We start from the raw sequence: 22,940 nt of genomic DNA on the forward strand, positions 1-22,940 counted from the left end.
CTTACCATCAGATTTAGATTAGGAAACCCCTGCATAAGGCTTCACCATCTGCACAATGGCCGCCACCACTGGCACCGAGCCATCAGATCACGAGTCTATGCTGGCATGGTCCCTAATGCAGGACGCAAAAAGGATCGCATTAGCAAGCGCTCCAGTGGGCGCAAAACTACAACACCCAGCATGCCCAGACAGCCAACGGCTGTCTGGGCATGCTGTGAGTTGTAGTTTTGCAGCAGCTGGAGGTCCACAGTAACAAGACCACCAAGTGCCCACACAGGTCCTTCCTTGGTTGTCTAGTCAAAAGGTTAGGTTGAACGACAGCCTCACAAGGGCTCCGCAGCGCCCCCCAGTATTTGCATCACTTCACCCATTTCCCACCAAAAACAGCACTAAAAAGGGTAAGTAGGGGGAGGGGAGGGGGAGGATTGGGGGTAAAAGCAAGAGACAAAATATATATTGCAAAAAAAGGCTTTATTAATAAATACTATACAGCAAATAAAAAGGTTCCAACAATGTTTTTTTTAAGTTTTTGGGGGAAAAATTTTTTTTTTGTAAAAAATAAAATTTTTGAAATTGCCAAATTGAGCTCCAAAATTTATTTATATATAGGGGAGAGGGAGCGGGGGTTTGTTTGGTCCACTGATTTGGTGGGAAAGTTAAGGGGGAGTAGATTTAGTGTCAACTTTTATTCTGAAGAAAACACAAGTACAAGTCGTCTTTACGGCCACAATAACCTCAAAATAACATTTATTGAAAACAAAAAAATGAATATAAATCATTTGATGGCATAACAGGGGATAGGGGGCGCTTATGTGTTGTGCTCCCCCGGCCTGGGGCTGACGAATGGCGCAGGGGGTATTTTTTTTATTTTCCATTATTCTTTTTTTTTCGGGTTTTTCCTTTTTCTCCCCGTATATTGGGGGGGGGGGGGGGGGGTCTAGATCAGATCTGCCACATTCATTGGCATCTCCTCAATGGTTGTGTTGTAAAAAGTCTCAATGTCTTTTAATGTGCGCTTGTCCTCTTCAGTCACCATGTTGATCGCGACTCCTTTCCTACCGAAACGGCCACCGCGCCCAATCCTACGGGGAGAGAGGTGGGCAGTGAGTACAGAGATCACGAGAGTGAGGCGGCAGAGGAAGGGAGGCGGCAGAGGAAGGGAGGCGGCAGAGGAAGGGAGGCGGCAGAGGAAGGGAGGCGGCAGAGGAAGGGAGGCGGCAGAGGAAGGGAGGCGGCAGAGGAAGGGAGGCGGCAGAGGAAGGGAGGCGGCAGAGGAAGGGAGGCGGCAGAGGAAGGGAGGCGGCAGAGGAAGGGAGGCGGCAGAGGAAGGGAGGCGGCAGAGGAAGGGAGGCGGCAGAGGAAGGGAGGCGGCAGAGGAAGGGAGGCGGCAGAGGAAGGGAGGCGGCAGAGGAAGGGAGGCGGCAGAGGAAGGGAGGCGGCAGAGGAAGGGAGGCGGCAGAGGAAGGGAGGCGGCAGAGGAAGGGAGGCGGCAGAGGAAGGGAGGCGGCAGAGGAAGGGAGGCGGCAGAGGAAGGGAGGCGGCAGAGGAAGGGAGGCGGCAGAGGAAGGGAGGCGGCAGAGGAAGGGAGGCGGCAGAGGAAGGGAGGCGGCAGAGGAAGGGAGGCGGCAGAGGAAGGGAGGCGGCAGAGGAAGGGAGGCGGCAGAGGAAGGGAGGCGGCAGAGGAAGGGAGGCGGCAGAGGAAGGGAGGCGGCAGAGGAAGGGAGGCGGCAGAGGAAGGGAGGCGGCAGAGGAAGGGAGGCGGCAGAGGAAGGGAGGAGCACACAGAGCCAGAGGAAGGGAGGAGCACACAAAGGGTAGAGAGAAAAGGGAGAAGCGTACAGAAAAAGTGTAAGATTTAAGCATGAGGAGTACAGAGACCGCTGCTGTGTGTTGTGTCGGCCATGTTTAAGTTGCGAGAAGCTACGGGAGGAGCAGTAATCGCGGTGGAGCATGGTCGTTTTTATCTGCCAGGAGTCTACATTCTGCGTTCAGCATGGAGGCTGCGCAGAGAGGGAATACACCTGGCACTGACCGGTTTAGGGGGGGGGGGGAGAGGACTTACCTGTGGATGTAGTTCTCTCTGTTGGTTGGCAAGTCATAGTTTATGACCAGGGAAACCTGCTGCACGTCAATGCCTCGGGCCTGTAAGAGAGGAGAACGTTACACCAGGGAACTGCGGCTACAAAATGCGTAGTACGTGACGACATTATATAACATCAGATATACAATATACACTATAGTATATACGAGACACTAATAGGACATTATGACAGACATTATATACAAAACACTATGATATATACTAGACACTATAGTAGGACATTTAACATGACAGTATATGGCAGTTGTATTGGGCCGTGCACTCACCAGGAGATCGGTAGTGATGAGGACGCGACTGGAGCCAGACCTGAACTCTCTCATGATCACGTCGCGCTCTTTTTGGTCCATGTCACCGTGCTGAGGAGGAGGCAGAGCGGATTAGTCTTAGACGCAGCCGTATGCGCTGACAAGTGTCCCCATACCATGAACCAGTCAACAGTCACTAGATCACTGCGCTGGGATGAATATGGGGTGACCTTTCTATACCCCTGACAGATATAAGAACACCCGTCACATGACGGGCCCTTGCCCAGTGACAGGGGAAGCGGCTGCGGTAGGAGACATCATGGCAGCACTTACCAGCGCAGACACAGTGAAGTCACGGGCGTGCATCTTTTCCGTCAGCCAGTCCACCTTCCGGCGGGTGTTTATGAAGATGACGGCCTGTGTGATAGTCAGAGTCTCGTACAAGTCACATAATGTGTCCAGCTTCCATTCCTGGGAGAGAAGAGATTACAGATTGGTCACAGGAACTACAACTCCCAGCATTTGTCCCCATAGCATGAATCAGCTGACGGCACAGGATAGCTGCGCTGGGATGAATATGGGGGTTGTTCACTCTTCCCCGGTCAGATATAAGATCACACGTCACATGACGGGTCTTTGCCCAGTGACCGGGGATGGCGGTATATACACCACATACTATATAGAGGCGCCACAGACCGCTCACCTCTCGCTCTACGTTGACGTAGAACTGCCGGATACCCTCAAGGGTCAGCTCCTCCTTCTTAACCAGAATACGGATGGGGTCCCTCATGAACTTCTTGGTCACTTCCAGCACATCTGAGGGCATGGTGGCCGAGAGCAGCACCACCTGTAGGAGAGAATAGGGGTTACACCGGGTAGACAATACAGACGGCCAGTAAGTGCCCGGACGACAGTTCTCAGATAGGATGGTGTGATCATATGTCCCAGAATCCTCTGCTTCAGACTGTTCTGACCTGCAGGACGCATGTCAGAGAGCTGCAGCAGACAGAACGGGGGCTCAGATGACACGCATGGGATATCATCATAAAACTCGGCCGTCCTACTGTGCACAGGGTACCGTTTCCAAACCAGGGTGCCCCTGCTGTTGCAAAACAATTCCAAGCATGCTGGGAGTTGTAGTTTTGCAATAGCTGGAGGCACCCTGGTTGGGAAACAGGCTGTCCATGTATGCCCACAAAACGAGGTCGTGCCCGGCCTACAGAGGTGTCGTCACTTCACCGCCCCCTGTCCTACCTGAGCATTGCTGCTCAACTTCTGGAAGATGTCGTAGATTTGATCCTTAAATCCTCTGCTCAACATCTCATCGGCCTCGTCCAGCACGAACATCTTAATGTATTTGGGGGCTGCAAAAATAAAGGCCAAGAATAAGGCCACTGAGGAACTACAAGTCTCAGAAAATCCAGTGGTGTCCCCATAGCATGAACCAGCTGACAGGCACATGACAGCTGCGCTGGGATGAATATGGGGTTGGTTCACTCTGCCCCTGTCAGATATAAGATGCCACGTCACGTGACGGGTCCTTGCCCAGTGACAGGGGGGGTGGGGTGGTGGTGAAGGGGCGGAGGGATCGGATACTTACAGAGGTATCGCCTGTTCAGCATGTCAAAGACCCTGCCAGGCGTGCCCACAATGATGTGTGGCGCCTCAGACTGCAGCTTCTGGACCTCGGCCCGCACATTGGTGCCTCCGATACAGGCGTGGCAGGAGGCGCCCATGTAGTCTCCCAGAGCCATCACCACCTTCTGGATCTGGGGGGAAAGACAGATGTTAATGACAGTCAAAGGGCCGACCACCCCAGAGGTCCTCCGACTGTACGGACACTTACCTGCTGAGCCAACTCTCGGGTTGGTGCCAGCACCAGGGCCTGTGTGGCCTTCATGTCCAGCTCGACCTGCTGGAGGATGGAGATGGCGAAGGTGGCTGTTTTCCCAGTCCCAGACTGAGCCTGAGCGATCACATCGTAACCTGCAAAAAGACAAGATGGACGTCACCATATGTGGAGGTCCCCTGACTAATGCCTCTATATAGTATGGATTCACCCCGACTATATATATAGACAAGGGTCCTCAGTATATAATCAGTGTACATTCCCCACTCCATATAAGGGTCACCCAAGGAATATACAGTGGGGGAGGGGGTTACAGCCCTGTGTGGTATCATGGCAGACAGGACCACACGTCTGGTGCCACCACTTGTAAGGATCCCCGGCAGACGGGGCCGTGTAGTGCTGTCAGTTCTCAGATAGGATGGTGTGATCATATGTCCCAGAATCCTCTGCTCCAGACTGTTCTGACCTGCAAGACGCAGATCGGAGAGTCGCAGCAGACAGAACGGGGGCTCAGATGACACGCATGGGATATCATCATAAAACTGAAGACATGGGAGCATGTCTGGTGTCTACAGACCCCACCTATACATATGTGGACCCCCGGCCTATATACAGACCCCACCTATACAGTGTGGACCCCCGGCATATATACAGACCCCCACCTATACATATGTGGACCCCCGGCCTATATACAGACCCCACCTATACAGTGTGGACCCCCGGCCTATATACAGACCCCACCTATACAGTGTGGACCCCCGGCGTTTATACAGACCCCCACCTATACAGTGTGGACCCCCGGCTTATATACAGACCCCACCTATACAGTGTGGACCCCCGGCCTATATACAGACCCCACCTATACAGTGTGGACCCCCGGCCTATATACAGACCCCACCTATACAGTGTGGACCCCCGGCGTTTATACAGACCCCCACCTATACAGTGTGGACCCCCGGCATATATACAGACCCCACCTATACAGTGTGGACCCCCGGCCTATATACAGACCCCACCTATACAGTGTGGACCCCCGGCCTATATACAGACCCCACCTATACAGTGTGGACCCCCGGCGTTTATACAGACCCCCACCTATACATATGTGGACCCACCTATACAGTGTGGACCCCCGGCATATATACAGACCCCACCTATACATATGTGGACCCCCGGCCTATATACAGACCCCACCTATACAGTGTGGACCCCTGGCCTATATACAGACCCCCACCTATACAGTGTGGACCCCCGGCATATATATACAGACCCCCACCTATACATATGTGGACCCCCGGCATATATACAGACCCCCACCTATACATATGTGGACCCCCGGCCTATATACAGACCCCACCTATACAGTGTGGACCCCCGGCCTATATACAGACCCCACCTATACAGTGTGGACCCCCGGCATATATACAGACCCCCACCTATACATATGTGGACCCCCGGCATATATACAGACCCCCACCTATACATATGTGGACCCCCGGCATATATACAGACCCCACCTATACAGTGTGGACCCCCGGCCTATATACAGACCCCACCTATACAGTGTGGACCCCCGGCATATATACAGACCCCACCTATACAGTGTGGACCCCAGCGTTTATACAGACCCCCACCTATACATATGTGGACCCACCTTTACAGTGTGGACCCCCGGCCTATATACAGACCCCACCTATACAGTGTGGACCCCCGGCCTATATACAGACCCCACCTATACAGTGTGGACCCCCGGCATATATACAGACCCCACCTATACAGTGTGGACCCCAGCGTTTATACAGACCCCCACCTATACATATGTGGACCCACCTATACAGTGTGGACCCACCTATACAGTGTGGACCCCCGGCCTATATACAGACCCCACCTATACAGTGTGGACCCCCGGCATATATACAGACCCCACCTATACAGTGTGGACCCCGGCATATATACAGACCCCACCTATACATATGTGGGAGCATGTCTGGTGTCTACAGACCCCACCTATACAGTGTGGACCCCCGGCATATATACAGACCCCACCTATACAGTGTGGACCCCCGGCATATATACAGACCCCACCTATACAGTGTGGACCCCCGGCATATATACAGACCCCCACCTATACAGTGTGGACCCCCGGCATATATACAGACCCCCGGCATATATACAGACCCCCACCTATACAGTGTGGACCCCCGGCATATATACAGACCCCACCTATACAGTGTGGACCCCTGGTGTATACACAGACCCCACTTATACAGTGTGGACCCCCGGCATATATACAGACCCCCCACCTATACAGTGTGGACCCCCGGCATATATACAGACCCCCACCTATACAGTGTGGACCCCTGGTGTATATACAGACCCCCACCTATACAGTGTGGACCCCCGGCATATATACAGACCCCACCTATACAGTGTGGACCCCTGGTGTATATACAGACCCCCACCTATACAGTGTGGACCCCTGGTGTATATACAGACCCCCACCTATACAGTGTGGACCCCCGGCATATATACAGACCCCCACCTATACAGTGTGGACCCCCGGCATATATACAGACCCCCACCTATACAGTGTGGACCCCTGGTGTATATACAGACCCCCACCTATACAGTGTGGACCCCCGGCATATATACAGACCCCACCTATACAGTGTGGACCCCTGGTGTATACACAGACCCCACTTATACAGTGTGGACCCCCGGGCATATATACAGACCCCCACCTATACAGTGTGGACCCCCAGCGTTTATACAGACCCCCACCTATACAGTGTGGACCGCCGGAATATATACAGACCCCACCTATACAGTGTGGACCCCTGGTGTATATACAGACCCTATCTATACACTGGACACCTGGTGTATACACAGACCCCACCTATACAGTGTGGACCCCTTGTGTATATACAGACCCCACCTATACAGTGTGGACCCCTGGTGTATATACAGACCCCACCTATACAGTGTGGACCCCTGGTGTATATACAGACCCCACCTATACAGTGTGGACCCCTGGTGTATACAGACCCCCACCTATACAGTGTGGACCCCTGGTGTATATACAGACCCCCACCTATACAGTGTGGACCCCTGGTGTATATACAGACCCCACCTATACAGTGTGGACCCCTGGTGTATATACAGACCCCCACCTATACAGTGTGGACCCCTGGTGTATATACAGACCCCCACCTATACAGTGTGGACCCCTGGTGTATATACAGACCCCACCTATACAGTGTGGACCCCTTGTGTATATACAGACCCCACCTATACAGTGTGGACCCCTTGTGTATATACAGACCCCACCTATACAGTGTGGACCCCTGGTGTATACACAGACCCCACCTATACAGTGTGGACCCCCGGGCATATATACAGACCCCACCTATACAGTGTGGACCCCTGGTGTATATACAGACCCATCTATACACTGGACACCTGGTGTATATACAGACCCATCTATACACTGGACACCTGGTGTATATACAGACCCATCTATACAGTGTGGACCCCTGGTGTATATACAGACCCCACCTATACAGTGTGGACCCCTGGTGTATATGCAGACCCATCTATACACTGGACACCTGGTGTATACATAGACCCATCTATGCAGTGTGGACCCCCAGCGTATATAGCTGTCCGATCACCGAATGACTGCCCTGTACCCAAGATCCAGGCAGGAGCAGTCAAGCGGCAGAAATACTGATCAATGCTACGCTATGACATCGCATTGAACAGTATGAGATCAATGTACTGCATGTTATAGTCCCCCATGGGAGCTAAGACACTGCAAAAAAAAAAAGTGAACAAGAATAAAGATTAGAGATGAGTGAAGTTAGTGATTCGATTCGTCACAAACTTCTCGGCAGTGTTGACTTTTATCCTGTATAAATTAGTTCGTCTTTCAGGTGTCCAGAAAAGGTGGATACAGTCCTAGGAGAGTCTCCAGCCACCGGAGCACCAGAAAGATTAATTTATACAGGATAAAGTCATCAACTGCCGAGCCGAGAAGTTCGTGACGAATCGAAATCACTAACTTCACTCATCTTTATTAAAGATCATTTAACCCCTTCACTAATCAGTTTGAATCACCCCCAAATTCCCATTAAAAAAAGTGAACAAATGTGGTTATTGCCGCATACATAAATGTCCGAACTCTAACATTACATCTAATTAAACTGCTCGGTCAATGTAGAACACGCAAAAAAATTCCTAAGTAATGTATTTATGGTCACTTTCTACATCATGGAAAAAATAATAAAAAAGTGATAAAAAAATCCGATCAATACAAAAATGGTACCGCTAAAAACCTTTAGATCACCGTGCAAAAAAAGGAGCCCTCATACCGCCCTGTGCGCGGAAAAATAAAAAGTTATAGGGGTCAGAAGACGACAATTTTAAACATAAATTTTCCTGCATGTAGTTAGGATTTTTTCCAGAAGTGCGACAAAATCACCTATATAAGTAGGGGATCATTATAACCGTATGGACCTACAGAATAATGATAAGGGGTCATTGTTACCGAAATATGTAATGTGTAGAAACAGAAGCCCCCTAAAGTTACAAAATGGCGTTCTCTCCAATTTTGTTGCACGATTTTTTTTGGTCTCGCTGTAGATTTTTGGGTAAAATGACTGATTTCATTCCAAAGTAGAATTGGTGGCGCAAAAAATAAGTCAGATGGATTTTTAGGTGTAAAATTGAAACGGTTGTGATTTTTAAAAAGGAGGAAAAATTTAAGTGAAAAAAAAAAACAGAAAAACGCTCAGTCCTTAAGGGTTAAGGACCCCCTCAGGTGTATATAGACCCGGGCTAAAACAGACCCCATAACTCACCCTTGATACAAGGTAGAATAGCGCGCTGCTGAATGGCAGACGGTTTCTCAAAACCATAGGCGTAGATTCCTCGGAGGAGAGATTCAGAGAGATTCATATCGTCAAAGCTGTCCACCACCTCATTCCAGTTACTCTACGGGGAAGAAGGTTATACTGGGGGTTATACCACAATCCCAGGGAGAAGGGGGGGGAGAAGGGGGTTATACCACAATCCCAGGGAGAAGGGGGTTATACCACAATCCCAGGGAGAAGGGGGGGGAGAAGGGGGTTATACCACAATCCCAGGGAGAAGGGGGGGGGGGGGGGAGAAGGGGGTTATACCACAATCCCAGGGAGAAGGGGGTTATACCACAATCCCAGGGAGAAGGGGGGGGGGGAGAAGGGGGTTATACCACAATCCCAGGGAGAAGGGGGGGGAGAAGGGGGTTATACCACAATCCCAGGGAGAAGGGGGGGGAGAAGGGGGTTATACCACAATCCCAGGGAGAAGGGGGTTATACCACAATCCCAGGGAGAAGGGGGGGGGAGAAGGGGGTTATACCACAATCCCAGGGAGAAGGGGGGGGAGAAGGGGGTTATACCACAATCCCAGGGAGAAGGGGGTTATACCACATCCCGAAAGGGGGGGGGGGGGGGGGAGAAGGGGGTTATACCACATCCCCAAAGGGGGGGAGGGGAGGAGAAGAGAAGGGGGCTATACCACAATCCAAGGGGAGAAGGGGGTTATACCACAATCCCAGGGAGAAGGGGTTAAACCACATCCCGAAAGGGGGGGGGGGGGGAGAAGGGGGTTATACCACAATCCCAGGGCGAAGGGGGGGGGGGGAAGAAGGGGGTTATACCACAATCCCAGGGAGAAGGGGTTAAACCACATCCCGAAAGGGGGGGGGGGGGGAGAAGAAGGGGGCTATACCACAATCCAAGGAGAGAATGGGTTATACCACATCCCGAAAGGGGGGGGGGGAGAAGAAGGGGGCTATACCACAATCCCAGGGAGAAGGGGTTATACCACATCCCGAAAGGGGGGGGGGGGGGGGAGGAGAAGAAGGGGGTTATACCACAATCCAAGGAGAGAAGGGGTTATACCACATCCCGAAAAGGGGGGGGGGGGGAGAAGAAGGGGGCTATACCACAATCCCAGGGAGAAGGGGTTAAACCACATCCCGAAAGGGGGGGGGGGGGAGAAGGGGGTTATACCACAATCCCAGGGAGAAGGGGTTAAACCACATCCCGAAAGGGGGGGGGGGGAGGAGAAGAAGGGGGCTATACCACAATCCAAGGAGAGAAGGGGTTATACCACATCCCGAAAGGGGGGGGGGGGGGAGAAGAAGGGGGCTATACCACAATCCCAGGGAGAAGGGGTTAAACCACATCCCGAAAGGGGGGGGGGGGGGGGGAGAAGGGGGTTATACCACAATCCAAGGAGAGAAGGGGTTATACCACATCCCGAAAAGGGGGGGGGGGGGGGGAGAAGAAGGGGGCTATACCACAATCCCAGGGAGAAGGGGTTAAACCACATCCCGAAGGGGGGGGGAGAAGGGGGCTATACCACAATCCCAGGGAGAAGGGGTTAAACCACATCCCGAAGGGGGGGGGGGGAGAAGGGCTATACCACAATCCCAGGGAGAAGGGGTTAAACCACATCCCGAAAGGGGGGGGGGGGGGGGAGAAGGGGGTTATACCACATCCCCAAAGGGGGGGGGGGGGGAGGAGAAGAGAAGGGGGCTATACCACAATCCAAGGGGAGAAGGGGGTTATACCACATCCCGAAAGGGGGGGGAGGAGAAGGGTTATACCACAATCCCAGGGAGAAGGGGTTAAACCACATCCCGAAGGGGGGGGGGGGGGAGAGAAGAGAAGGGGTTATACCACAATCCAAGGGGAGAAGCGTTCATACTGTGGGCTACAACTAATCACCAGGGAAGAAGGGGTTATACTGGGGGCCAGCACAGCAGGGATGACACCTGAGGGAAGTAGTAATTATACTGGGGACTGGCACAGCAGGGGTTACTCCACATCCAGGGCACTCACCTCAATGATGCCATCAGGCTCCATGCCTTCGGGCCCATTGTCTCTGGATCTGTAAATAAGAAAGAAAGGTCAGTAGTCTGCGCAACGTCATATAACGACCCAGCAGTGCGCAACGTCATATAGCGACCCTGCAGTGCGCAACGTCATATAGCGACCCTGCAGTGCGCAACGTCATATAGCGACCCTGTAGTGCGCAACGTCATATAGCGACCCTGTAGTGCGCAACGTCATATAGCGACCCTGTAGTGCGCAACGTCATATAGCGACCCTGCAGTGCGCAACGTCATATAGCGACCCTGCAGTGCGCAACGTCATATAGCGACCCTGCAGTGCGCAACGTCATATAGCGACCCTGTAGTGCGCAACGTCATATAGCGACCCTGCAGTGCGCAACGTCATATAGCGACCCTGCAGTGCGCAACGTCATATAGCGACCCTGTAGTGCGCAACGTCATATAACGACCCTGCAGTGCGCAACGTCATATAGCGACCCTGCAGTGCGCAACGTCATATAGCGACCCTGTAGTGCGCAACGTCATATAACGACCCTGCAGTGCGCAACGTCATATAACGACCCTGTAGTGCGCAACGTCATAGCGACTGTATTGTGCCCACCCCCGTCACATACAGGCCCTATAGTGCAGGAGCAGTGTATGGTGGGATGTGATAGTGGTTGGAGGAGGAGCAGTGTATGGTGGGATGTGATAGTGGTTGGAGGAGGAGCAGTGTATGGTGGGATGGTGATAGTGGTTGGAGGAGGAGCAGTGTATGGTGGGATGGTGATAGTGGTTGGAGGAGGAGCAGTGTATGGTGGGATGTGATAGTGGTTGGAGGAGGAGCAGTGTATGGTGGGATGTGATAGTGGTTGGAGGAGGAGCAGTGTATGGTGGGATGGTGATAGTGGTTGGAGGAGGAGCAGTGTATGGTGGGATGTGATAGTGGTTGGAGGAGGAGCAGTGTATGGTGGGATGGTGATAGTGGTTGGAGGAGGAGCAGTGTATGGTGGGATGTGATAGTGGTTGGAGGAGGAGCAGTGTATGGTGGGATGTGATAGTGGTTGGAGGAGGAGCAGTGTATGGTGGGACGTGATAGTGGTTGGAGGAGGAGCAGTGTATGGTGGGACGGTGATAGTGGTTGGAGGAGGAGCAGTGTATGGTGGGACGGTGATAGTGGTTGGAGGAGGAGCAGTGTATGGTGGGACGGTGATAGTGGTTGGAGGAGGAGCAGTGTATGGTGGGACGGTGATAGTGGTTGGAGGAGGAGCAGTGTATGGTGGGACGGTGATAGTGGTTGGAGGAGGAGCAGTGTATGGTGGGACGGTGATAGTGGTTGGAGGAGGAGCAGTGTATGGTGGGACGGTGATAGTGGTTGGAGGAGGAGCAGTGTATGGTGGGACGGTGATAGTGGTTGGAGGAGGAGCAGTGTATGGTGGGACGGTGATAGTGGTTGGAGGAGGAGCAGTGTATGGTGGGACGGTGATAGTGGTTGGAGTAGGAGCAGTGTATGGTGGGATGTGATAGTGGTTGGAGGAGGAGCAGTGTATGGTGGGATGGTGATAGTGGTTGGAGGAGGAGCAGTGTATGGTGGGATGGTGATAGTGGTTGGAGGAGGAGCAGTGTATGGTGGGATGTGATAGTGGTTGGAGGAGGAGCAGTGTATGGTGGGATGTGATAGTGGTTGGAGGAGGAGCAGTGTATGGTGGGATGTGATAGTGGTTGGAGGAGGAGCAGTGTATGGTGGGATGGTGATAGTGGTTGGAGGAGGAGCAGTGTATGGTGGGATGGTGATAGTGGTTGGAGGAGGAGCAGTGTATGGTGGGATGTGATAGTGGTTGGAGGAGGAGCAGTGTATGGTGGGATGTGATAGTGGTTGGAGGAGGAGCAGTGTATGGTGGGATGGTGATAGTGGTTGGAGGAGGAGCAGTGTATGGTGGGATGGTGATAGTGGTTGGAGGAGGAGCAGTGTATGGTGGGATGGTGATAGTGGTTGGAGGAGGAGCAGTGTATGGTGGGATGGTGATAGTGGTTGGAGGAGGAGCAGTGTATGGTGGGATGGTGATAGTGGTTGGAGGAGGAGCAGTGTATGGTGGGATGTGATAGTGGTTGGAGGAGGAGCAGTGTATGGTGGGATGGTGATAGTGGTTGGAGGAGGAGCAGTGTATGGTGGGATGAAGGGTTCCTGTATGAGCAACACAAGTTCAGCTAAGCCGTCACCTCCAGCAGCCAATCACATTGTGTCTGATTAGAAAGGCCTCTGATCAGTAATATATATCGGCTTCCTGTCAGTAGTGATGTACAGTAATATAGTTTACTTTTATTCTATCACTGGGTGACGATCATTCTTTGCTGTAATAAGTATAGTGACTTGTTACAGATCAGCTCCTGCCCCAGGTCACATGACCGTACTGTGCGGCTCCTGCCTATACCCAGGTCACATGACCGTACTGTGCGGCTCCTGCCTATACCCAGGTCACATGACCGTACTGTGCGGCTCCTGCCTATACCCAGGTCACATGACTGTACTGTGCGGCTCCTGCCTATACCCAGGTCACATGACTGTACTGTGCGGCTCCTGCCTATACCCAGGTCACATGACTGTACTGTGCGGCTCCTGCCTATACCCAGGTCACATGACTGTACTGTGCGGCTCCTGCCTATACCCAGGTCACATGACTGTACTGTGCGGCTCCTGCCTATACCCAGGTCACATGACTGTACTGTGCGGCTCCTGCCTATACCCAGGTCACATGACTGTACTGTGCGGCTCCTGCCTATACCCAGGTCACATGACTGTACTGTGCGGCTCCTGCCTATACCCAGGTCACATGACTGTACTGTGCGGCTCCTGCCTATACCCAGGTCACATGACTGTACTGTGCGGCTCCTGCCTATACCCAGGTCACATGACTGTACTGTGCGGCTCCTGCCTATACCCAGGTCACATGACTGTACTGTGCGGCTCCTGCCTATACCCAGGTCACATGACTGTACTGTGCGGCTCCTGCCTATACCCAGGTCACATGACTGTACTGTGCGGCTCCTGCCTATACCCAGGTCACATGACTGTACTGTGCGGCTCCTGCCTATACCCAGGTCACATGACTGTACTGTGCGGCTCCTGCCTATACCCAGGTCACATGACTGTACTGTGCGGCTCCTGCCTATACCCAGGTCACATGACTGTACTGTGCGGCTCCTGCCTATACCCAGGTCACATGACTGTACTGTGCGGCTCCTGCCTATACCCAGGTCACATGACTGTACTGTGCGGCTCCTGCCTATACCCAGGTCACATGACTGTACTGTGCGGCTCCTGCCTATACCCAGGTCACATGACTGTACTGTGCGGCTCCTGCCTATACCCAGGTCACATGACTGTACTGTGCGGCTCCTGCCTATACCCAGGTCACATGACTGTACTGTGCGGCTCCTGCCTATACCCAGGTCACATGACTGTACTGTGCGGCTCCTGCCTATACCCAGGTCACATGACTATACTGTGCGGCTCCTGCCTATACCCAGGTCACATGACTATACTGTGCGGCTCCTGCCTATACCCAGGTCACATGACTATACTGTGCGGCTCCTGCCTATACCCAGGTCACATGACAGTAAAATGTCTCTTTTCTATACACAGGTCACAGGCTCCTGCCTCAGCAAAGATCACATGACTGTGCGGCTACTGTCTATACACAGGTCACAGGACCACACAGCTACACAGGTCACATGACTAAACTACCCCCATAGACATTTTCAGCAGTCATTGGTCAGGAGGCGTGCATCACTGCAGGCTCCACCCCCTTGAGAATCTGGTCACATCTACCTGTATTCCTGATTATACACAGGCGCATCAAGCTGTTTAGATGGATTTTTGGTCTAGATTTGTCGCAGGAGAAGTCCCAGGCTGGTCCTGCGCGACATTTAGAAAGTTACATTTTATCACCACAAGGTAATCTCCTGTAGGACACTGCAGGGGAGCGAAGTTACAGCGATTGGATTCCTCACAGAACGCTCGGCGGTTGATGACTTTATCCTGTATAAATTAGTTCAGCTTTCCGATGCTCCGGTGGCTGGAAAAGGTGGATACATTCCTAGGAAAGTCTCCAGCCACCGGAAAGCTGAACTAATTTATACAGGATAAAGTCGGCAAGCGCTGAGTAGAGTGACATATTCAATCGCTGTAACTTCGCTCCTCTGGTCACTAATTTACTACAGAAAAGTCAGACCAGATTTATACCACCACAAAGGCAACGCAACCCCCTGCCCTATATAACTCTGCACCAATACAACCACCGCCCAGCCCCCACTGCTCCGCGACATTCCATCAGTTCAGCGCGTACTCATCTGCTGTGTGCCATTTGATTAATTTCCACGCAACTTTTTATCTAAAGTGAAAACCCAAGTTCAATTGATCACTTCCCCTCAGTATATAGAGAGATCCCCACAACATGTCCTGTGTATTACAGCTGACCCCCTATAGTGTCTACTGGGGTCATCACATACTGCGATATCTATGATTACACAAGTCTCCATATACACTAAATAATAACACAACACAATATAACACAAGTCACTGACACTTGTGTGAGATCCCACTGTCCACTCAGGAAGAACACTGACAATCAATGGAACATGGAACAGACAACACGTGGAAATAAAGCAATTAGCAAGACACCCCCAATAAAGGAGTGGCTCTACAGGTGGTGATCACAGACCACTTCTCGGTTCCTATGCTTCCTGGCTGATGTTTTGGTCACTTTTGAATGCTGGCGGTGCTTTCACTCTAGTGGTAGCATGAGACGGAGTCTACAACCCACACAAGTGGCTCAGGTAGTGCAGCTCATCCAGGATGGCACATCAATGCGAGCTGTGCCAAGAAGGTTTGCTGTGTCTGTCAGCGTAGTGTCCAGAGCATGGAGGCGCTACCAGGAGACAGGCCAGTACATCAGGAGACGTGGAGGAGGCCGTAGGAGGGCAACAACCCAGCAGCAGGACCGCTACCTCCGCCTTTGTGCAAGGAGGAGCAGGAGGAGCACTGCCAGAGCCCTGCAAAATGACCTCCAGCAGGACACAAATGTGCATGTGTCCACTCAAACGGTCAGAAACAGACTCCATGAGGGGGGTATGAGGGCCCAACATACAAAGGTGGGGGTTGTGCTTACAGCCCAACACCGTGCAAGACGTTTGGCATTTGCCAGAGAACACCAAGATTGGCAAATTCACCACTGGCGCCCTGTGCTCTTCACAGATGAAAGAAGGTTCACTCTGAGCACATGTGACGGACGTGACAGTCTGGAGACGCCGTGGAGAACGTTCTGCTGCCTGCAACATCCCCCAGCATGACCGGCTTGGCGGTGGGTCAGTAATGGTGTGGGGTAGCATTTCTTTGGGGGGCCGCACAGCCCTCCATGTGCTTGCCAGAGGTATCCTGACTGCCATTAGGCACCGAGATGAGACCCTCAGACCCCTTGTGAGACCATATGCTGGTGCGGTTGGGTTCCTCCTAATACAAGACAATGCTAGACCTCATGTGGCTGGAGTGTCAGCAGTTCCTATTCGAGTGAGCCCATCTGGGACGTCTCGCTCTATCCACCACAGACTGTCCAGGCGTTGGCGGATGCTTTAGTCCAGGTCTGGGAGGACATCCCTCAGGAGACCATCCTCCACCTCATCAGCGCAGACGAAAGGATTTCATACGATTCATTCGGATCCACGATGTGTTATCGCAGGGGTCACTTTAGTTTTTTGAGCATTGTATAACACCAGCCCTGCCAACATGGAAACCCATTGTATATAGTGACCCCTGTATACAGTCACTATTAGGGGGGCAATATCCAGTATATATAGTGACCCCTGTATACAAGCACTATGGGGGGGGGGGGTAATATCCAGTATATAGTTACCTCTGTATAAAGTCACTATGGGGGGGGGGGGTAATATCCAGTAAATATAGTGACCCCTGTATACAGTCAATATGGGGGGTAATATCCAGTATACAGTGCCCTCTGTATACAGTCACTATGGGGGGTAATATCCAGTATACAGTGCCCCTGTATACAGTCACTATGGGGGGTAATATCCAGTATATATAGTGACCCCTGTATACAGTCACTATGGGGGGTAATATCCAGTATATATAGTGACCCCTGTATAGTCACTATTGAGGGGCAATATCTAGTATATATAGTGACCCCTGTATACAGACACTATGGGGGGTATAATATCCAGTATATATAGTGACCCCTGTATACAGTCACTATGGGGGGTATAATATCCAGTATATATAGTGACCCCTGTATACAGTCACTATGGGGCGTATAATATCCAGTATATATAGTGACCCCTGTATACAGTCACTATGGGGGGTATAATATCCAGTATATATAGTGACCCCTGTATACAGTCACTATGGGGAGTATAATATCCAGTATATATAGTGACCCCTGTATAGTCACTATTGAGGGGCAATATCTAGTATATATAGTGACCCCTGTATACAGACACTATGGGGGGTATAATATCCAGTATATACAGTGACCCCTGTATACAGTCTCTATTGGGGGGTATAATATCCAGTATATATAGTGACCCCCTGTATACAGTCACTATGGGGGGTATAATATCCAGTATATAGTGACCCCTGTATACAGTCACTATGGGGGGTATAATATTCAGTATATATAGTGACCCCTGTATAGTCACTATGGGGGGTATAATATCCAGTATATATAGTGACCCCTGTATACAGTCACTATGGGGGTATAATATCCAGTATATATAGTGACCCCTGTATACAGTCACTATGGGGGGTATAATATCCAGTATATATAGTGACCCCTGTATACAGTCACTATGGGGGGTATAATATCCAGTATATATAGGGACCCCTGTATACAGTCACTATGGGGGTATAATATCCAGTATATAGTGACCCCTGTATACAGTCACTATGGGGGGTATAATATTCAGTATATATAGTGACCCCTGTATAGTCACTATGGGGGTATAATATCCAGTATATATAGTGACCCCTGTATACAGTCACTATGGGGGTATAATATCCAGTATATATAGTGACCCCTGTATACAGTCACTATGGGGGGTATAATATCCAGTATATATAGTGACCCCTGTATACAGTCACTATGGGGGGTATAATATCCAGTATATATAGGGACCCCTGTATACAGTCACTATGGGGGGTATAATATCCAGTATATATAGGGACCCCTGGTATACAGTCACTATGGGCGGGGTATAACAACCAGTATATATAGTGACCCCTGTATACAGTCACTATGGGGGGTATAATAACAGTATATAGTGACCCCTGTATACAGTCACTATGGGGGGTATAACAACCAGTATATATAGTGACCCCTGTATACAGTCACTATGGGGGGTATAACAACCAGTATATATAGTGACCCCTGTATACAAGCACTATGGGGGTATAAACCAGTATATATATATATATAGTGACCCCTGTATACAGTCACTATGACATATTGTACCAGTCATTATACACCTCTATCAATTATATTATGCTCTGGTATACGAGATGATATCACATGATGTATTATATTTATACTATTATATGACATATTACACATGATGTATTGTACAGGTCATTATATTATGCTCTGGTATATGAGATGATATCACATGATGTATAATATTTATACTATTATATGACATATTACACATGATGTATTGTACCGGTCATTATATTATGCTCTGGTATATGAGATGATCACATGTTGTGTAATAATTTATATTATATGACATATTACACATGATGTATTGTACCGGTCATTATATTATACTCTGGTATATGAGATGATATCACATGTTGTATTATATTTATACTATTATATGACATATTACACATGATGTATTGTACAGGTCATTATATTATACTCTGGTATATGAGATGATATCACATGATGTATTATATTTATACTATTATATGACGTATTACACATGATGTATTGTACCGGTCATTATATTATACTCTGGTATATGAGATGATATCACATGATGTATAATATTTATACTATTATATGACATATTACACATGATGTATTGTACGGGTCATTATATTATACTCTGGTATATGAGATGATCACATGTTGTGTAATAATTTATATTATATGACGTATTACACATGATGTATTATATTTATACTATTATATGACATATTACACATGACGTATTGTACAGGTCATTATATTATACTCTGGTATATGAGATGATATCACATGATGTATTATATTTATACTATTATATGACATATTACACATGATGTATTGTACGGGTCATTATATTATGCTCTGGTATATGAGATGATATCACATGATGTATAATATTTATACTATTATATGACGTATTACACCGGTCATTATATTATACTCTGGTATATGAGATGATATCACATGATGTATTATATTTATACTATTATATGACGTATTACACATGATGTATTGTACGGGTCATTATATTATGCTCTGGTATATGAGATGATATCACATGTTGTATTACATTTATAATATATGACGTATAATATTACTATTATATGACGTATTACACATGATTATATAATGCTCTGGTATATGAGATGATATCACATGATGTATTATATTTATACTATTATATGACGTATTACACATGATGTAATGTACCGGTCATTATATTATGCTCTGGTATATGAGATGATATCACATGATGTATAATATTTATACTATTATATGACGTATTACACCGGTCATTATATTATACTCTGGTATATGAGATGATATCACATGATGTATTATATTTATACTATTATATGACGTATTACACATGATGTATTGTACGGGTCATTATATTATACTCTGGTATATGAGATGATATCACATGATGTATTATATTTATACTATTATATGACGTATTACACATGATGTATTGTACGGGTCATTATATTATGCTCTGGTATATGAGATGATATCACATGATGTATTACATTTATAATATATGACGTATAATATTACTATTATATGACGTATTACACATGATTATATAATGCTCTGGTATATGAGATGATATCACATGATGTATTATATTTATACTATTATATGACGTATTACACATGATGTATTGTATGGGTCATTATATTATGCTCTGGTATATGAGATGATATCACATGATGTATAATATTTATACTATTATATGACGTATTACACCGGTCATTATATTATACTCTGGTATATGAGATGATATCACATGATGTATAATATTTATACTATTATATGACGTATTACACATGATGTATTGTACGGGTCATTATATTATGCTCTGGTATATGAGATGATATCACATGTTGTATTACATTTATAATATATGACGTATAATGTCACTCCGCCCGTCCCCTTCACCCTCCCGGGGACCACGTGCAGCACCGGAAGTGGCCGCCATCTTAGAGGGAAGCTGCTGGTCTCCGGCGCGGCCGCCATCTTGTCTTCTCCCCTCCCCCACCCCTCTCCTGCCGGGGCGGCCACGTGTGGACGGGCGGGGTCCGCAGTACAGACACCGGGGGTGTCAGAGGAGCCGGGCGGGAAATAATCCGTACACCGGGAGATTATATCCGGGCGGGCGGGTGAGGAGCTGAGGACACCGGGGACAGGTGACAATGTGTCCGGGAGAACAATTATATCCCCGGGGGAGACCTCCTCACACCGCGGCCTGGCCCAGGAGCAGAGGCCGGAGCCCGCTCACGTACTCACCGGTTGTCGTAGCTCGCAGACATTCTTCAGAGCGGAAGCTTTCGAGAAGCCGGCGAGCGCCTTATATATAGTGTCCCCAAGGCCCCGCCCTGTCGCGCATTCATTGGCTGACGGGAAGAGTGACGCTGTCTCTCCCAAGGGGCGGGACGCGCCGACTGGACGCCGATTGGTTGAATAGAACGTCTGTCACCCTAAGGCGAACCGGCTCGAAGAGCTATTAGTCGCTGGGCGGCAAAGCCCCGCCCCCTATCTGCGACGCATACTTTCTCCATCTCCTCCCGTCATAGCGCCGCCTCCATTCCTTCCAGCCGCCGGTCATTGGCTACACACAGCACGTGACCCAATCCCTTCGCCGCAGACCCGCCAAACGTCTCGGCCGCCCAATGGCTCCTACTGATGTCGCTCAATGCATCGCGGCTGCTGATTGGCGCACGCAGCTCTCACTTCATGGAGGCCGCCGCCTGATTGGCTGCCGCAGTGCCGCACGCTCCCGCCCACGTGTCCCTCCCGGAAGTGATGTATTGTCTGGTTCTTCTCATAACTTGTCGTCCCGGGGCCTGGTGGTCGGTGTATTAGGATGACCACCCCCCCCCATACATCGTATCCAGGCGATAGATACCTGCTTAGATACAGGAGCCGATACACAACCAGATCAGAGACAGGGGGTGAGGGCTAGATACAATAGGTGATACACACCTAAAATACCTCCCGGTGGTGAGGAGATAGATACCTGCATGGATATAGAATGTGAGAGGGGTAACGACCTGCTTAGATACAGGGATGAGGGGGGTTAATAGATACAGGGGACGAGGGGGGATAAATACCTGCTTAGATACAGGGGATGAGGGTGGATAATACCTGCTTAGATACAGGGGATGAGGGGGGATAATACCTGCTTAGATACAGGGATGAGGGGGGATAATACCTGCTTAGATACAGGGATGAGGGGGGTTAATACCCGCTTAGATACAGGGATGAGGGGGGTTAATACCTGCCTAGATACAGGGGATGAGGGGGGTTAATACCTGCTTAGATACAGGGGATGAGGGGGGTTAATACCTGCTTAGATACAGGGGATGAGGGATAAATACCGGGGGTGAGGGGGATAGATACCCGCTTAGATACAGGGGGTGAGGGGATAGATACCCACCTCAATACAGTGGGGGTCTCTATACAGGGGCTGATACCTGCCTAGATTCAGTGGGGGTCTTTATACAGGGGCTGATACCTGCCTAGATTCAGTGAGGGTCTTTATACAGGGGCTGATACCTGCCTAGATTCAGTGAGGGTCTCTATACAGGGGCTGATACCTGCCTAGATTCAGTGAGGGTCTTTATAGAGGGGCTGATACCTGCCTAGATTCAGTGAGGGTCTTTATAGAGGGGCTGATACCTGCCTAGATTCAGTGAGGGTCTTTATACAGGGGCTGATACCTGCCTAGATTCAGTGAAGGTCTCTATACAGGGGCTGATACCTGCCTAGATTCAGTGGGGGTCTTTATACAGGGGCTGATACCTGCCTAGATTCAGTGGGGGTCTCTATACAGGGGCTGATACCTGCCTAGATTCAGTGAAGGTCTCTATACAGGGGCTGATACCTGCCTAGATTCAGTGAGGGTCTTTATACAGGGGCTGATACCTGCCTAGATTCAGTGGGGGTCTCTATACAGGGGCTGATACCTGCCTAGATTCAGTGGGGGTCTCTATACAGGGGCTGATACCTGCCTAGATTCAGTGAGGGTCTTTATACAGGGGCTGATACCTGCCTAGATTCAGTGAGGGTCTCTATACAGGGGCTGATACCTGCCTAGATTCAGTGGGGGTCTTTATACAGGTGCTGATACCTGCCTAGATTCAGTGAGGGTCTCTATACAGGGGCTGATATCTGCCTAGATTCAGTGGGGGTCTTTATACAGGGGCTGATACCTGCCTAGATTCAGTGAGGGTCTTTATACAGGGGCTGATACCTGCCTAGATTCAGTGAGGGTCTTTATACAGGGGCTGATACCTGCCTAGATTCAGTGAGGGTCTCTATACAGGGGCTGATACCTGCCTAGATTCAGTGGGGGTCTCTATACAGGGGCTGATACCTGCCT

At 49.8% G+C, this 22,940-nt stretch overlaps 1 protein-coding gene and 2 non-coding genes across 3 annotated transcripts; all 3 read right to left on the reverse strand.

Annotated features, from left to right (window-relative positions):
• Window positions 1-717: 717 nt before the first annotated feature.
• Window positions 718-20,953, reverse strand: EIF4A1 (eukaryotic translation initiation factor 4A1). Its single transcript, XM_056553652.1, has 11 exons — window positions 20,846-20,953; window positions 11,086-11,134; window positions 9,055-9,187; window positions 4,193-4,332; window positions 3,947-4,115; window positions 3,601-3,710; window positions 3,050-3,193; window positions 2,680-2,817; window positions 2,368-2,457; window positions 2,063-2,142; window positions 718-1,082 (listed from the first exon to the last, which is right to left on the reverse strand). Exons 1-11 carry the CDS (start codon window positions 20,866-20,868, stop codon window positions 938-940), a joined length of 1,221 nt encoding a protein of 406 aa, XP_056409627.1. The 5' UTR covers window positions 20,869-20,953; the 3' UTR covers window positions 718-937.
• Window positions 3,260-3,397, reverse strand: LOC130330978 (small nucleolar RNA SNORD10). The gene has a single exon (XR_008873973.1). It is a non-coding gene; the product is annotated as a small nucleolar RNA SNORD10 (small nucleolar RNA).
• Window positions 4,601-4,738, reverse strand: LOC130330980 (small nucleolar RNA SNORD10). The gene has a single exon (XR_008873974.1). It is a non-coding gene; the product is annotated as a small nucleolar RNA SNORD10 (small nucleolar RNA).
• Window positions 20,954-22,940: the final 1,987 nt, after the last annotated feature.

The sequence above is a fragment of the Hyla sarda genome, unplaced genomic scaffold (genome assembly GCF_029499605.1).
Source record: "Hyla sarda isolate aHylSar1 unplaced genomic scaffold, aHylSar1.hap1 scaffold_344, whole genome shotgun sequence".
Lineage (NCBI taxonomy): Eukaryota > Metazoa > Chordata > Amphibia > Anura > Hylidae > Hyla > Hyla sarda.